Source organism: Gorilla gorilla, chromosome 16, assembly GCF_029281585.2.
Source record: "Gorilla gorilla gorilla isolate KB3781 chromosome 16, NHGRI_mGorGor1-v2.1_pri, whole genome shotgun sequence".
Lineage (NCBI taxonomy): Eukaryota > Metazoa > Chordata > Mammalia > Primates > Hominidae > Gorilla > Gorilla gorilla.
Genome location: NC_073240.2, coordinates 71,810,593 through 71,826,627, shown reverse-complemented (window position 1 = coordinate 71,826,627; position 16,035 = coordinate 71,810,593). Strand labels below are relative to the sequence as shown.

At 36.1% G+C, this 16,035-nt stretch overlaps 1 protein-coding gene across 4 annotated transcripts in view; it reads right to left on the bottom strand.

The window, feature by feature from the left end:
- LRRC49 (leucine rich repeat containing 49) overlaps window positions 1-16,035 on the bottom strand; it is a 198,132-nt gene that overhangs the window by 65,798 nt on the left and 116,299 nt on the right. For all 4 annotated transcript variants that reach the window (XM_063698671.1, XM_031002242.3, XM_055363653.2 and 1 more), the window contains 2 exons: window positions 4,443-4,526; window positions 367-530 (listed from right to left, as the gene is read on the bottom strand). In XM_063698671.1, the coding sequence (XP_063554741.1) occupies window positions 367-530; window positions 4,443-4,526 (248 nt within the window). The remainder of the gene's footprint in view (window positions 1-366; window positions 531-4,442; window positions 4,527-16,035) is intronic.

Below are 16,035 nucleotides of genomic sequence, written 5' to 3'. Positions count from 1 at the left end.
AAAAAAGAAAGGTTCTGAAGTAGGAAGTAACTGAACTGAAAGACAGACAGTGATGCTGCAATAGCAGAAGAACATGTTTGATGGCATGAGATAAAAGAGATGAAGTGGGCAAAAGACATCATAGACTATATTAAGCAATCTAGACTTTTCCCTATAAAAAATATGAAATGCCCTATGAAGCATGTTTTAATTTGGAGAATGTTATAGTAAGATTTATATTTTCAGCTTTTCCATCTTAATTTCTAATTTCAGCAAGTTTTCTTAAGAAAACTCTTTTAAAATAATTACATGTAAAATGGTTTCTAATTCCCACTCCAAATTCAATGATCAAAGATGCTTGTATCTTGAAAAAATACCATTGCATACCCTGTTTCCTCTGGGAATGCAGAGAGGGTGCTTCCATCAATCTGACAGGGGTCCTGAGGAGAGTCAGAATCTTTTCTATCTTCATTTGTAGCAATATTGGCTACTCGTTGTTGTTGCAAGTCCCACTGTCGAGCTACGTTGTTAATTGTTAACCTTTTCTTCTCCTATGGAAAAGTTAATTGTGACAAAAGTTATATAATGCAATTTTTGTAGCAGAAGTGACATCTAAGGGGCATATTGTTTGTACCTTCTTATAATACTTTTAAAAGGAGCCTGTTCCTTTTAAGTAGATACCCAATACATTCTAAAACAAGATTCAAGAGGCCTGTATTTACTCTCTGCATCCAAAATCTCAATAATTATCTAACTCTAAAGGAAAAAAATGCAAACAATTATTGCTCTTTAGGAACTTAATTTTATTAAAAATAAATATACAACCAACTAGAGATTAAAAATTCAAAATCTGAAGTTTTAATTTCACATAAATTTTTACATACTTAATGTTATCTGAAGTTTTAAACAGAAATTTATATGCCTCTAACACAGTAAGAAAAAACTAATGATATTTTAGTTTTTCTACTCAATAATTAAGACTGGTAAGGTGAAATAATCTTGGAGGGGGGAAAGGGAAGGAGTTGATCAATGTTCCAAGTTTCTCAGAATAAATTATAATGTCTGAAATTTAAAAATTATTCTCTAGACTATTAAAAGAAATTGTACTAGGTTGAAATGTCTCTAGATAACTAGTACCACTCCAGATGAGTAGGAAAGAAATTAATTCATTATAAGCAATGGATGCCTTAAGGTAGTGGTTCTCAAATTTCAGGGTACCTCAAATCACCTGGAGCTTATAACAGATTGCTGATTTAGAGTTTTGGGAGTAGGATTTGAGAATTTGAATTTCTAACAAGCTCCTAAGTATTCTAATATTGCTAGTTCATGGACCTCACTTTGAGAACCACTGACTTCCAGCATTGGAGCTCAGTCATCTCATAGAAACCCTGTTGTGAAAAAGCAGATCTAGACTACTGAAAGAAATTGTGCTAAATTGAAACGTTTCTATTCAATTTATATATATTAATAGAAAAAAATCCCTATTCTGGTAAAGTTTCCATTATCAAAAGATAATATTTAATTACAGCTTGTCAATTAGATCAGAATGCTGAAAACAGACACTTTCCTTTTCCTCTTTACTAAGACTACAATCCTACATTGAAAAATCAGCTGAGTGTGATACTGACCCCTCTTCACCTGCTGGCCCTGAAGCCACAGAAGGCTAGTAGGAAGATTCTCTGTCCACTCCTTCAGTACATGTAGAATAATTCTTTTTAGTTGTACCTCTTTGCATATGTTTGCATAATTTTTGGTTATCTAAGATTTTAGCATGTATGCATGGCATTAGATAGGAATAAAAAGTGATATGGCTTGCTAAATTAAAACTAAAGTTTTAAAAGTTCTATTTCTGTTTTAAACATGTTTTCTGGGGGAGTGCAGTGGTGCACACTTGAAATCTCAACTACTTGGGAGGCTAATGCAGGAGGACTGCTTGAACCCAGGAGCTGAAAGCTGTAGTGTGCTACAGTCACACCTGTGAACTGCATTCCAGCCTGGGCAACACAGCAAGACCCCATCTCTAAAAAAAAAGTTTTGGGCCTGGCTTTCTTTTTTTCTGTTGTTTGGTGTTTCAAATTTTTGTGTACAATTCAGTGGGTTATATTTAATATGTATATACTTTGGAGACTTTCTGACATTCTATGTATGTGCTCCTTATATAAAGCAAGTAGAAATCTGCAATTCCTATTGTAAAAACATTTTTTCCCCATTCTGTAATAAAAATGCTTCTTACCTTAAGGAATTCTATTTAAGTTACTTGCTGATGACTATGCCAACCCAATTTTTAATCTAAGCAACTCTATTTTTTTTACTCAGTATCAAGGCCACTTTGAAAGAGGCCAGGGCAGTGAGTTAATGGCTGATGGTTCTCATGTTGGCTTCATGCTTTTGGATTTCTGGCTGGCAGGGGTAAGCGAAAGAAATACTCAGAATGACATAGATAAAGCAGTGCTTAGAAAAAGGGCATAAAATATCTTTAGACCACTGAGTATGTTAAATTTATAATAAGAAAATCTTTGAAAATGCAAACGTTTTCCTATATTAGTGCAAAAGTTAAGCTTCTTTAATTTGGGTTATTAAAATCAGATCATTACCAGGTTGACTAAGAGAATGATTAATTTTACTGGGGCCAGGAAAAAGGAAGACATATTTTAAGACAGGAGTATAGCCTGTCTTAATGTCAGGTGGGGATTAATGGCTGGCCAGGAGGACACATAAGGGCTCTATGCATCTGTGGAGGAAAAAAAAAAAAAAAAAGAAGAAGAAGCAAAAGAAAGGTTAGAGAATGCTAGAGATTCTGCAAGGCATAACGGGGTACCCAAAGTAAAGTGTAAAGATCACAGAGGCATTTGGGATATCAGCGACAATTATGTTTCTAATAGCTAGGTGCCAATAAATGGCCAAGTCTGTGCTAAAGTGACAAATATTTTAGAAGGTGCCAAATTCCAATTTCTGTCATTTGAGTCTATTTTTCATAGTCCAGGCAAGACCATACCAGTATATGCCATAAGTTTCACTTTCCTTCACTTCTAAGGTTACAAGGAAAATAAAAAAATAGAAAAGCAACAAGGCAGAAGACAGTATCTATACACTCTTCTGGTAACCAATCCATTCCATTTTCTTTTTTTTATTTTTTAGCATTCTTTTTTTTTTTAATTATACTTTAAGTTCTGGGATACATATGCAGAACGTGCAGGTTTGTTACATAGGTATACATGTGCCATGGTGGTTTGCTGCACCCATCAACCCGTCATCTACATTAGGTATTTCTCCTAATGCTATCCGTCCCCTAGCCCCCCTACCCTCCAACAGGCCCTGGTGTGTGATGTTCCCCTCCCTGTGTCCATGTGTTCTCATTGTTCAACTCCCACTTATGAGTGAGAACATGCAGTGTTTGGTTTTCTGTTCCTGTGTTAGTTTGCTGAGAATGTCCATCCCATTTTCTTAATGATCAATATGTAGAGTTGCACGAGCAATCCTTAGCAAATGCTGAGGGTCTGTTGTATCATGATTCCAAATCTGAGCTAGGGCTAGAACCTGGGTCTCCTGATTCCCCATGCTTTTCCTCTTACTAAAAATAAAAATACTAAGTAAACCTCGTAACTAAAGAGTCCTATTTAGAGACATTTTGTTTTATCTCACTATATTTTCCAAGCTGGACTTAATTCCTGGGCTCAAGCAATCCTCTGCCTTAGCCTCCCAAGTAGTTAAGACTTCAGGTACATACCACCTTGCCTGGCTAGTCATTTTTTTGAATTCTGAGTGCCACTTTAATTTTAGAAAGAAAAGCATCTATATAGAACATGAATGAGTAATGATAATCAGGGTGATGTCCTTAATTTTAGAACATAGCATGATGCATATTATGAACTATAAACTTAAAGCTGCCTTTACTTATACTTTACAATGTTAATATAAAATACTTAAAAGAGAATATTTTATTTAAGGAAATTAATATCTGCTAAATCATTTAAAACCAGTTTAAAACAAATTTTCATTCCTAAGTTCCACAAAATCTTTATTACTTCTATATCATAAACTTTTTAAATTTAAAAAACTATCATTAAAAAAAACACGTAGCAGAGCTCATTAAAATATATCAGTAAAGATGACAGTCAATTACAGTACGTTCCAAAATGAAGTGAATAGGCCATGGGATACACAAGATGATGCACTGGTATGAAATAAAAGTGTTATAACTTCAATTATATTTATTTATCATCTCTTCCTTTTAAAACTAGCCTTTGCATTTATTTTATAATGTATATCACATTTTATTTCTTAAGTACAGGTTTATTTATAGGTAATAACTTGTAAAAGTTTTAGGGGTACGTACATTCTGTTGATAGGAACAAAAAAGTTACAAAGTTTAGAAACCACTTTTCCAGTAGACTAGCTAGCTGGCTTTGGGGTATGTGTGTGTACGTGTGCACACACATCCATGTAGACATCAGAGAAAATACCTTAAGCAAAGATTGTTTATGACTTTCCCGCTTCTTCTCTTCCTCTTTTTTGGCTAAAACAGATGCCATACGCCTTTCTTCTTCCTAAAAGACATTTTCCGAAAAGTATTATGAAGAGTTTAACCATTTTTTAATGCTAAATATCATTGGTCCTATTAAGCACAGTTTTCTTCTTGAGAGGCATAGTATTTACTAGCAGAAAATATACTCTCAAAGAAAAATTTAGTATGTTTCTCTTTATTTTCTTCTTTCCTCTTAATGCTAAAAATCTGTGCATTCCTAACTCTATTCCCAACTCTGGAGGTGACGTGAACCTAGCTCATACAAGAAAGAAAAAAGAATGAGAAGAAAAGGAGAAATATGTTTGCATCATTTTCCTTTTGTACGCTGTGCATCATGGTTCCACATAGGTTTAAACTTTCTATCATCAAGGTAAGAAGGATAAAAGTGATACATCTAACAATGTTGACAGGATCTGTGATAGAAAATCAGAACTTTTTGATGAAAAAAACAGGGTAAATATCTTTTAAAACTCCAATTATATTAATAAATTATTCCCCATTAATATAATTACTTTTGGTTTGTTTTTAAATTGTGTTGCCCAGTCTCATTTTTTAAATTCTAAAAGCTATGAAATATAGCATGATGACCATAGTTAATAATCTTGTATTGTAATCTTGGCATTTGCTAAGAGAATAGATCTTATATGTTCTAACTACAAAAAAAAAAAAGATAATTAGGTGAAGTGATAGAAATATTAACTAACTTGATTGTGGTAATCATTTTATCATACATATCAAATCACCACACTGTACACCTTAATTTTATATAGTTTCGTCAATCATACCTCAACAAAGCTGGAAAAAGTAGAAATGACAAAATAACCTTACAGACAGTTTAGAAAAATGCTTAAAAATCAGTCATAATCCCAAACACCTAACTCAAATCTTACAATTTCTGTGTATCAGTTCATAATATTCACTATGAGCAATTTTTTTAAAGGTTATAATCTATATATACAATCTGGACAATTTTTCCCCCTGAAGACTGTCAGATTTTAATAAATTATAACCACGTAACTTTTAACTTTCATTACCAAAAGATTTGTAGATACTCAAAATAATACAATAATTTGAGAAAACAATTTATTCATAAAAGACAAGCTTGAAAACATCTTCAGAGACATGAAACCATAACAAGTAACTTAGCAGATTTGAAGAATAACTCTTTTAGAAACAAAAAATTATAAGAATTGAAATTTAAAATTCAACAAAGGGAGATTTAATAGCAGATTATACACAGCTGAAGAGAGAATCAGTCAACTGGAAAATAGAGGATGAGAATGTTTTCTATATGTTTTAGTATCACCCTACATACTTCTCTATCATAGCACTTAACCTGTTTCATTTTAATTATTTCTGGTGCTATCCTTCTTGCCTCCCACGCCATAAAATAAGCTCTATGAATGTATGAACCATGTCTGTTCAGTAATTTATTAAAACTGAAACTGCTGTATCAAATGGTAGACATATTTCTATCCTTTTGATGTCTGCAAACTGCCCTCCATAAATGCAGTTCTAATTTATACTCCTACCAGATTTCAACATTTGATTTAAAACCTGATGGTTATTCATAAAAGCTGTTTACCAAATATTCTTGTGTCTTCACATATCCAAGACACATTGTGAGATAGCACTTCTAGCCCCCTTGAGGTTAGATGTGGCCATGTGACTTGCTTTGGCCAATGTCATATGGACAAAAGTGACATGTATTTACTTCTGGTTGAAAACTTTCAAAGACAATGTATGATACAACTATTCTCTCTCTCACCTTGCTACAGCACCTGCAAAACTCCACAGGTGGGTACTTTGAAAGCCTGAGTACTAGAATGAGGACAACACAGAGCAAAGATCCCAAATCACACATCATAGGCAGACAGGTATTAGAAGCCTGAAATAAACTTTGTTGTTTTAATTCACTGAAGCTAGAGAAGCTGTTACTGCAGCACAATCTAGCCTATGCTGACCAGTATATATATGTTATATTAGAATTAAAGAAGGTCAAAGAGACTATGAAAATGTGTTCTAGAGGACGGGCCATTATACATGCTCCTGAAAACAAAGAAAAAACCTAGATTAAATAATTATATTTAAAAATGCACAAACAGAAACCAACACAGAGTTTATAAAGAAAACTAAGAAAGCATATACTAGACAACTCTAATTTTAGAAATAAGGTAACAAATGCTCCAAGACATTAGTAACTTGTATGAGGTCACATAGCTAGTGACAAGGCCAGGATCAGGACCAGAAGCCATGGCCTGCTAGAAACAAAATTCATATTTTTTTATAATAAAGATGTATTTAAATTAATTTTACTGATTTTAGATAGATAAAGAAGAGTTTAGAACTCAGAAGTGATCTGCCATATGATTTAGTTGTTTTAAAGGAAATGGAAATGGAAATGTAATGTAATTTTAGTGAATTTAAAGTGTCTTTTACAATATGGAAAATAATAATAATAATTTTTTTTTAAGACAGTCTTGTGTCTTGCTTGTTGCCCAGGCTTGGAGTGCCGTGGTGCAATGTCAGCTCACTGCAACCTCCGCCTCCTGGGTTCAAGCAATTCTCATGTCTTAGCCTCCCAAGAAGCTGGGATTACAGGCATGTGCCACCATGCCAGGCTAATTTTTGTATTTTTAGTGGAGACAGGGTTTTACCATGTTGGCCAGGCTGGTCTCAAACTCCTAGTCTCATGTGATCTGCCCACTTCAGCCTCCCAAAGTGCTACAGTTACAGGCGTGAGCCACCAATGCCCAGCTGGAAAATAATTATTCTTAACTTTTAAAAACTAAATAGAGGTAATGAGGAGAAATAAACTAAATTAAAAATGCAGAAATTTGAAAATGCAAAATATCTGGTTTAATAATTCTGTTAAATTCTTTTATTCAGTAAATACTGACTTGGTACCTACAGAGTACAATCTATTTCAGAACAAAGTGTTTAAAAGAGCAAAATACATTGATGTTCAATTGTTGACTCATCTATAAAATGTGAACTAGAAACAGATTGTTTTTTCAAAGAGCCAATTTCAAACAGTACTGGAAACTGTATGGATCACGTACTACACATACTTACGAGATGATTTCATCAGATTTTTGAAAAGAATTTGAGCTTCTATTAAAGGCAGTAGGGCTTAAAAGGAAAGCTAAACCTTGGAAAACTGGATTTACACCAAATCAATTCAAATATTGAATATTTTAAGGAATTTATGTATCTGAGAGCTATATTTCAGCCCAAATAATTACAGAGTAACTAAACTTAGAAAAAAAAATAAACCTCTAATTGTGAAGATAAGTTATAAATCTGTTGGTAAGAAAGAAAAACTAAAATTCTGGCATCTTCTTGATAATAGTCCAATTTCTGGGACAAAAGCCATATCCTTTACATAGCAAAAAATAAAAATAAATAAATAAATAAGTTGGGGGGGGATCTGGGATCTGGGACAAAAAACTACTTTTTCCTCACTTCATTTTGGCCATGAAGACCCAATATAGAAATGATTTCAAGTCAACTAAGCCATGCAGTGATTTAATAGGTGTTTGATAACCTAGATTATACTTTGTTAGCAGATATTAAGGCCTAAAACAATGCACATATTACACAAGAAAAAGACTGATCCAAAATAAATAATAGTAGTCCTAATATAGGCAGCATTTTATGAAATTTTAAAAATCAAATGGCAAGGTGTGTTTTAACCATATACTTTAGTTATAAACATTATTTTCTTTGAACATATAAAATATTAAAACAGACTTTAAAATCACAGGGTTTTTTCCCTCAAAGAGGTGGTCAATAATTTTTACTCAAACAATCACTTTTAGCAAACAAAACTGATTTTTTTGCAGGGTCACACCTAGTGTTAGAGTGAAGATTAGAAGCCATGTCACCTGACTTCTGGTCCAGGGATATTAGCTGTTAAATACTGGGGAGGGAAATAGTCAGAACAGGACAGGTTATGCTGCTGTAACAACTTCAAAACTTTCACTGGCTTATGACTTTAAAAAAGTTTATTTCTTGATCACGCAAAGAACACTGCAACTGTCTTCAATGTAGTGGCTAAGTATTCCTGAGTGCTATGATCTGATGGCATCCTCAACTTTATATAGACTTCCGCAGTGACTACCACATGGCAAGGAAGCATGAGAATCATGTTTTTAAATGTTTCTGACTGGAAATGATATACATTATATCTGCTCACATTTCATTGGCCAAACATCTTCCCACATGTCAAAAAGGAGGAGAACCAGAGCATATTGGTGAACATTAGTAATGTCTACCAAAACAGAAAACGTACACATGAGATGAGCTCCTTTTTTTTTTTGGAGAGCAAATTGTAAACAAGTTCACACTAAGCCAATTAAATGTGAGCTTGAGGTGAAAACTTTAGACATTGTTTGTTTCTGAATTGTGTTGTTATTTTGTTTTGAGACAGGATCTCATTCTGTCCCCCAGGCTTGAGTGCAGTGGCGAGATCTTGGCTCACTGCAGCTTTGACCTCCTGGGTTCAAGCGATCCTCCCGCCTCAGTCCCCCAAGTCTCTGGTACTACAGGCGCATGCCTCCACACTCGGCTAAATTTTTTGTATTTTTTGTAGAGACAGGGTTTTGCCATGTTGGCCAGGCTGGTCTCAAACTCCTGACTCAAGTGATCTGCCCACCTTGGCCTCCCAAAGTGCTAGGATTACAGGCATGAGCCACCATGCCCAACCCTGTTTCAGAATTGTGAGAATACTGCCTGCATTCACAAAATGCTGCCTTAGAAATAAAAAGGAAAATTCTGCCTCCCAGAATTTTCTATATAAGGGTCCTTGTTCTAGCCCCTCAACATGTGTCTGTTCTCTCTTTTTTTGAATAGTTGTGAAAACAGTTGAAGATCACTGGGATATCTTCCTTATGTCTTCTCCTTTGTCAACTAATCATGTCAGATTCTTTGGAAATGCTCTAGTTTATTGTCTGCCCTCTAAAACTAGTAATAGTTCAGGTGTAATCTGACCATTGTAGAAAAAAATGGGATGGGACTGTCTCCATTTTCTGAATTCTCTTTTTCTATAAATGAATATTGTTTTAAGCCATATTAACTTTTAATAATCACATCTCATAATTAATTGAACTTGAATTTAGCAATTCCAAGTCACTTTAACACATGCTGCTAAGTCTAATCTTGTATAATACTGAATTTGTGCTAAGAATTGTTTTGCTTGATTGTTGTTATGGAATAAAGTCCAGGATGTTCAATTCATCTATTTTTTATGTTGTTAAATTCTGCTTACTTTTCTAGACTAGGCATAAACAAACTTTTTCTGTAGAGGGTCAGATAGTATGGTAAATATTTTAGGCTTTGTGAGCTGTATGTGATCTCTATCTCATATCCTTCTTTGTTGTTCTTTTGTTTTTTTTTTTACGATGCTTTGAAAATATAAAAACCATTATTAGCTTGAGAGCTGTACAAAAAGCAGGCTGCCAGATGGATCTAGCCCATAGGCTGTAGTTTGCCAAACCCTGTTCTAGACTATGGAGATACTTTTGGATTCTCATTTGATCAACCAATACACCAAGAACTCTAATTTCTCTAGTTTCTGTCATTCACATACTTTACCAGAATAACAAATATTTTCTCCTAGACATTAATAAAAATGTGAATAGAATGGGCTGGAGGAAAAAAGCCTCATGGCATGCCAGTACAGATTTCTCTAAAGGCTGGCATTAATCCATTACTTCATGTTCTGTAAGTATACTTGAATCAAAAATCTATATAACCATGTCATACAATTTACTCAAAATGATGCCATAAAAGACTTTGCCAAATGCTTTGCTTAAATACCAAAACACTGTCTATAGCACTCCTCTAACAAGGTCTATTTGTAATTTCTAGGTCAGGAAACTAATTTTTTTCTGGCATGAATTGTTTTTTAGTGAGCTAATGCTGCCTCCTAGTGACCAATTCCTAAGTACTCACAAACCATCTTTTTATTTTATTTTATTATTTTATTTTTTTGAGACAGAGTCCCCTTCTGTTGCCAGGCTGGAGTGCAGTGGCGCGATCTCGGCTCACCGCAACCTCCAACTCCCTGGTTCAAGTGATTCTCCAGCCTCAGCCTCCCGAGTAGCTAGGATTACAGGCACGCACCACCATGCCCAGCTAATTTTTGTATTTTTAGTACAGACGGGGTTTCACCATGTTGGCTAGGATGGTCTCAATCTCCTGACCTTGTGATCCGCCCACCTCAACCTCCCAAAGTACTGGGATTACAGGAGTAAGCCACCGCACTGGGCCACAAACCATCTTTTAATAATGCAATTTAAATTTATTTCAGAATCAACATCAAGTTGACTGTCACAATTTGTGGAATTTATATTCTGTACTTTTGACATAAAAAAAACCACAGTGCCACAAAGTCACTGTAGCCAGACTGACTGCCTCTCTAGATTCCTCTTCTCTAAGCTCAGCATCTCTGAAAGAAAGGCAGCAGCCCCACTCAGAGCTTATAGATAAAACTCCTATCTCCCTGGGACAGAGCACCTGGGGGAAGTGGCGGCTGTGGGCACAGCTTCAGCAGACATAAATGTTCCTGCCTGCCAGCTCTGAAGAGAGCATCGGATCTCCCAGCAGAGTGCTCGAGCTCTGCTAAGGGACAGACTGCCTCCTCAAGTGGGTCCCTGACCCCCATGCCTTCTGATGGGGAGATACCTCCCAGCAGGTGTTGACAGACACTTCATACAGGAGAGCTCCGACTGGCATCTGGCGGGTGCCCCTCTGGGATGGAGCTTCCAGAGGAAAGAGCAGGCAGCAATGTTTTGCTGTTCTGCAGCATCTGCTGGTGACACCCAGGCAAACAGGGTCTGGAGTGGACCCCCAGCAAACTCCAGCAGACCTGCAGAAGAGGGGCCTGACTGTTAGAAGGGAAAAAACAGAAAGCAATAGCATCAACATCAACAAAAAGGATAACCACGCAAAAACTCCATCCAAAGGTCACCAACAGCAAAGACCAAAGGTGGATAAATCCACGAAGATGAGGAAAACCAGCACAAAAAGTTTGAAAATTCCAAAAACCAGAATGCCACTTCTCCAAAGGATCATAACTCCTCACCAGCAAGGGAACAAAACTGGATGGAGAACGAGTTTGACGAACTGACAGAAGTAGGCTTCAGAAGGTGGGTAGTAACAAATTCCTCCAGGCTAAAGGAGCATGTTCTAACCCAATGGAATGAAGCTAAGAACCCTGAAAAAAGGTTACAGGAACTGCTAACAAGAATAACCAGTTTAGAGAAGAACATAAATGACTTGATGGAGCTGAAAAACACAGCACAAGAATTTCGTGAAGCGTACACAAGTATCAATAGCTAAATCGATCAAGCAGAAGAAAGGATATCAGAGACTGAAGATCAACTTAATGAAATGAAGCACGAAGACAAGATTAGAGAAAAAAGAATGAAAAGGAACGAACAAAGCAGCCAAGAAATATGGGACTATGTGAAAAGACCAAACCTACATTTGATTGCTGTACCTGAAAGTGACGGGGAGAATGGAAGCAAGTTGGAAAACACACTTCAGGATATTATCCAGGAGAACTTCCCCAACCTAGCAAGACAGGCCAACATTCAAATTCAGGAAATACGGAGAACACCACAAAGATACTCCTCAAGAAAATCAACCTCGAGACACATAATCATCAGATACACCAAGGTTGAAATGAAGGAAAAAATGTTAAGCACAGCCAGAGAGAAAGGTTGCGTTATTTACAAAGGGGAGCCCATCAGACTAACATTGGATCTCTCTGCAGAAACCCCACAAGCCAGAAGAGAGTGGGGGCCAATATTCAACATTCTTAAAGAAAAGAATTTTCAACCCAGAATTTCATATCCAGCCAAACTAAGCTTCATAAGTGAAGGAGAAATAAAATACTTTACAGACAAGCAAATGCTGAGGTATTTTGTCACCACCAGGCCTGCCTTACAAGAGCTCCTGAAGGAAGCACTAAATATGGAAAGGAAAAAACAGTACCAGCCACTACAAAAACAAACCAAAATGTAAAGACCATCGACACTATGAAGAAACTGCATCAACTAATGGGCAAAAAACACCAGCTAGCATCATAATTACAGGATCAATTTCACACATAACAATATTAACCTTAAATGTAAATGGGCTAAACACCCCAGTTAAAAGAAACAGACTGGCAAATTGGATAAAGAGTCAAGACCCATTGGTGTGCTGTATTCAGCAGACCCATCTCACATGCAAAGACACACATAGACTCAAAATAAAGTGATAGAGGAAGATTTACCAAGGAAATGGAAAGCAAAAAAAAAAAAAAAAAAGGAGTGGTTACAATCCTAGTCTCTGACAAAACAGACTTTAAACCAACAAAGATCAAAAAAGACAAAGAAGGGTATTGCATAATAATAAAGGGATCTAATGCAATAAGAAGAACTAACCATCCTAAATACATATGCACCCAATATAGGAGCACTCAGATTCATAAAACAACTTCTTAGAGACCCACAAGGAGACTTAGACTCCCACACAATAATAATGGGAGATTTTAACACCCCACTGTCAATATTAGACAGATTAACAAGACAGAAAATTAACAAGGATATTCAGGACTTGAACTCAGCTCTGGAGCATGCGGACCTAATAGACATCTACAGAACTCTCCACCCCAAATCAACAGAATATACAGTCTTCTCAGCACCACATCGTACTTATTCTAAAATCGACCGCATAATTGGAAGTAAAACATTCCTCAGCAAATGCAAAAGAATGGAAATCATAACAAACAGTCTCTCGGACCACAGTGCAATCACACTAGAACTCAGGATTAAGAAACGCACTCAAAACCACAAAACTACATGAAAACTGAACAACCTGCTCCTGAATGACTACTGGGTAAATAATGAATTTAAGGGAGAAATAAAGAAGTTCTTTGAAATCAATGAGAACAAAGACACAACGTACCAGAATCTCTGGGTGCTAAAGCAGTGTTTAGAGGGAAATTTATAGCACTAAATGGCCACAGAAGAAAGTGGGAAAGATCTAAAATTGACACCCTAACATCATAATTGAAAGAATTAGAGAAGCAAGAGCAAACAAATTCAAAAGGTAGTAGAAGACAAGAAATAACTAAGATCAGAGCAGAACTGAAGGGGATAGAGAACGAATGACCCTTCAAAAAATCAATGAATCCAAGAGCTGATTTTTTGAAAAGATCAACAAAATAGGTAGACTGCTAGCCAGATTAATAAAGAAGAAGAGAGAGAAGAATCAAATATACACAACAAAAAATGATAAAGGGCAGATCACCACTGATGCCACAGAAATACAAACTACCATCAGAGAATACTATAAACACCTCTATGCAAATAAACTAGAAAATCTAGAAGAAACAGATAAATTCCTGGACACATATACCCTCCCAAGACTAAACCATGAAGAAGTTGAATCCCTGAATAGACCAATAACAAGTTCTGTAATTGAGGCAGTAATTAATAGCCTACCAACCAAAAAAAGCCCAGGACCAGATGGATTCACAGCTGAATTCTACCAGAGGTACAAAGAGGAGCAGGTAGCATCCCTTCTGAAACTACTCCAAACAATAGAAAAAGAGGGACTCCTCCCTAACTCATTTTATGAGGCCAGCATCATCCTGATACTAAATCCTGGCAGAGACACAACAACAACAAAAAAAGAAAATTTCAGGCCAGTATCCCTGATGAACATCGATGCGAAAATCCTCAGTAAAATACGGGCAAACCGAATCCAGCAGCACATTAAAAAAGCTTATCCACCACGATCAACCCAGCTTCATCCCTGGGATGCAAGGCTGGTTCAACATACTCAAATCAATAAATGTAATCCATCACATAAACAGAACCAATGACAAAAACCATATGATTATCTCAATAGATGCAGAAAAGGCCTTCGATAAAAATTCAATACCACTTCATGCTAAAAACACTCAACAAACTAGGTATTGATGGAACATATCTCAAAATAATAAGAGCTATTTATGACAAACCCATAGCCAATATCATACTGAATGTGCAAAAGCTGGACGCATTCCCTTTGAAAACTGGCACAAGACAAGGATGCCCTCTCTCACCACTCCTATTCAACATAGTATTGGAAGTTCCGGCCAGGGCAATCAGGCAAGAGAAAGAAATAAAGGGTATTCAGATAGGAAGACAGGAGTCAAATTATCTCTGTTTGCAGATGATATGATTGTATATTTAGAAAACCCCATCATCTCAGCCCCAAAACTCCTTAAGCTGATAAGCAACTTCAGCAAAGTCTCAGGATACAAAATCAATATCCAAAAATCACAAGCATTCCTATACACCAATAATAGACAGAGAGCCAAATCCTGAGCAAACTCCCATTCACAATTGCTACAGACAGAAGAAAACGTCTAGGCATACAACTTACAAGGGATGTGAAGGATCTCTTCAAGGAGAACTAAAAACCACTGCTCAAGGAAATAAGAAAGGACATAAACAAATGGAAAAACATTCTATGCTCGTGGATAGGAAGAATCAATATCGTGAAAATGGCCATACTGCCCAAAGTAATTTACATATTTAATGTTATTCCCATCAAGCTACCATTGACTTTCTTCATAGAATTAGAAAAAACTACTTTAAATTCATTTAGAACCAAAAAAGAGCCCATATAGCCAAGACAATCCTAAGAAAATGAACAAAGCTGGAGGCATCATGCTACCTGACTTCAAACTATACTACAAGGCTACAGTAACCAAAACAACAAGGTACTGGTACCAAAACAGATATATAGACCAATGGAACAGAACAGAGCCCTCAGAAATAATGCCACACATCTACAACCATCTGATCTTTGACAAACCTGACAAAAACAAGCAATGGGTAAAGGATTCCCTATTCAATGAATGGTGTTGGGAAAACTGGCTAGCCATATGCAGAAAGCTGAAACTGGACCCCTTCCTTACACCTTACACAAAAATTAACTCAAAATAGATTAAAGACTTAAACTTAAGACCTAAAACCATGAAAACCCTAGAAGAAAACCTAGGCAATACCATTCAGGACGTAGGCATGGGCAAAGACTTCATGACTAAAACACCAAAAGCAATGGTAACAACAGCCAAAATTGACAAATGGGACCTAATCAAACTAAAGAGCTTCTGCACAGCAAAAGAAACTATCATCAGAGTCAACAGGCAACCTACAGAACGGAAGAAAATTTTTGCAATCTATCCATCTGACAAAGGACTAATATCCAGAATCTACAAGGAACGTAAACAAATTTACAAGAAAGAAACAAACAACCCCATTAGAAAGTGGGGGAAGGATATGAACAGACACTTCTCAAAAGAAGACATTTACGCAGCCATCAAACATGAAAAAAAGCTCGTCATCACTGGTCATTAGAGAAATGCAAAGCAAACCACATTAGAGAAATGCAAATCATGCCAGTTAGAATGGTGATCATTCAAAAGTCAGGAAACAACAGGCGCTGGAGAGAATGTGGACAAATAGGAATGCTTTTACACTGTT